Source organism: Athalia rosae, chromosome 7, assembly GCF_917208135.1.
Source record: "Athalia rosae chromosome 7, iyAthRosa1.1, whole genome shotgun sequence".
Lineage (NCBI taxonomy): Eukaryota > Metazoa > Arthropoda > Insecta > Hymenoptera > Athaliidae > Athalia > Athalia rosae.
In genome coordinates, this window is record NC_064032.1 from 6,796,705 (window position 1) to 6,799,204 (window position 2,500).

General features: G+C 53.8%; 1 protein-coding gene across 1 annotated transcript; it reads right to left on the minus strand.

The window, feature by feature from the left end:
* Positions 1-298: 298 nt before the first annotated feature.
* LOC125501747 (uncharacterized protein F54H12.2-like) lies at positions 299-1,633 on the minus strand. The gene has a single exon (XM_048658343.1). The coding sequence runs from the start codon at positions 1,631-1,633 to the stop codon at positions 299-301; it is 1,335 nt and encodes a 444-aa protein (XP_048514300.1).
* Positions 1,634-2,500: the final 867 nt, after the last annotated feature.

Sequence of the window (2,500 nt, forward strand, 5' to 3'; positions counted from 1 at the left end):
TCCGCAAGGCGACAATACCAGCCAGTGCCCCACATGTCCTTCGTTTACAGACAGCACGGCTGCCTCTTTCACGATAAACTTGTCGGAACTATCGTAGAGCCCTTGAACGTCAATCACGTACTCCATATTGTCACTCGTTGAAGTCTGAACGCGATATGCCGCGAAGAAGCGGGCGAGCGCCCGGAGTCTTTGCACCGTCTTGCGTGGGGGATGCAGCGTCAGCATATCGCTTCTCTCAATCCTCTCCGTCTCGCAAACGTGCATTTGTTTTGTCGTCTCCTTCGCCGGTGTCGTACTCTCAGCCACCGAAATCCACGATAACTTGACGACTCGAATCAATTTCCAAAATATTGTCGAATTCTGCGTACACGACGCAGTTTATCGTCTTCTCGAGCGCCTCTTCGAAACGTACCTCTATTCGAACGCTGCCGTGTCTGACCAAATTCCAATGCGTGTTGCTGTTCGCCGATAAATCGGGTGTGAGATCGAACGCGGTCAGACAATAACCGTAGGGGTAGTCCGCCCGGCTGATTCCGTTTCCCTCGTTTAGAAAATGAATGCCAGTTCCGGAAAACAACGTTTGGTACGCGTCCACGTATAATCTTGATTTCGTAAAGTCCGGTTGCAGGGGTTTCGAGGGTATTTGCTGGCCGTCGACGTACAGAGACAGAAAGTTGGTTTTAAAATGTTGAAAATTGAACGGGTTGCGCGTTCGGTCGCCGTTGAAGGCCTTGTTATCGACGAATCCGATGATTATTCTCTTCGGCAGCTGGCCGAGAAACACGTTGTCCAACGTTTCTCCGTGCACCCCGCCGTGAATCGTCATTGCCTTGACCTCGACCCTGGTGAGCGGATACTTGGCCGTCCCTTTCGCCAGAGCTCTGGCGTGCGCCAACAACACGCCGGGGTTTATCGTGACTCGTCGAACGAGCAGAGTGGCCTCTAAAATGTGCATCGTGTGAGCGTTGGTGGTTTCCATGATGCAGAAGGCGTCCCGCGATCTCACCAGACGCAATCGCAACTCCACGCCGTTTAGAAGGAATTTCTCCTGATTGAACACGTCGCAATGAAGGTGTCCCAATAAATCAACGCTGGAGCCGTTTTTGAATAATCGTTCGCGCTCTGCGAAACCCTTATTACCGGCACCAAGATCGTCCATTCTGCCGGCGGTATCCCCGTACCACAGCGTGGTCGTCAGATGCGAATTTTTGGCCGTATTGTTGTAATTCAACAGAGTCTCCATGTATGCTCTGTACGCGTACGCGTTGTTGGCCGGGGAGACGAGTTTTTGATTGAAGAAGACGTCCACTTGACTGAACAACGAGTGCAACAGGTTGTTCACAGGAGCTGCGATCGCCGCCGCTGTCGGGGTCTTACCGTCCGAGCTCACCAGCTGCACCCCATCCAAAGGCGGCATACTGACTCGCAGACTGAGCATCGTGTGCGACAGGTCGAGGTACTCGTCGCTCAGCCCCGGAACCATGAATTCGATCGGTGAGTCGTCGGTGAGAGACGACACCGGCTTGTAATGCACCCACTGCCCACCCTCTATCGTCGTCTGCGTAGGCGGTAGAGTGAACAAGTCGAGCTCCGATTTCAAACACTCGCACGAATGAGCGTGTAGGTAGGCCATCTCGGATTATCGCGTACCGAATGTCAGCCACAGTTCGTTTCTTGCAGCACCCGTTATTCTTCTTCTTCTTTCTCTTCGTTTTCGTCGTTTTCGCTGTTTTGGCTCTTTTTCTCGGGGCTACGTCTTTTCTGCCAGCTGCTTTTCGTTTTCCGGCCAAACGGGTCCGACGGTCCGTCAGAAACTGGCCGTTCGGTACACCGCGACCCACCTTATATCCGTTTCCCGTCATCAGAGTTTGGAGTTTTTCCTCAGCTTTGCGTCGTAGATTGCGCCCCGACTCGGCGACTCGTTGTTTCACCGACTCCTTGAACGGCGCGTCCCGACCCACGTCCGAAATTATATTTGCTCCTGTTCGTAGCGCCTCCTTACCGATCGCTCGCGCCCCGCTTCTGAGTAGGGGGAGAACGCTTCGGAACAGCCCCCCTAGGAAGCTTCCGATACCGTGACCTCGCTGATACGGGGACCCCGCGTAAACGCGAGCTATCCCCCCGCCGACTTGGTTCTCGTAATGCTGCACGTAGTGACTCATGGCCACCGTATTAGTGTATTCTCCTGAAGTGCAGCGTTACCGTCAACGTCCCGTGGGTGAATGGCAACGGCCTTCCCAGCTGATCCCTTATATCGATATCGATCGTGCGAAAGTTGGAGTTCAGTAAGGGCAGATAATGCGGCGGGGACAACGTTTTGGTCTCCGAACTCCCGTGGCGAAGATCTTTGCTGTTGGTCTGCACTATGCGTAACAGAGGAGCGTAGACGTCTCCTACGATTCGCGGTTCCGTGATGTCGCAGTAGACGAACATTTGCGCAGGCATACCAGCCGCTACGTTGTAAGGGTGATCCGCCTCCAAAGTCTTGACGATGTTTCGC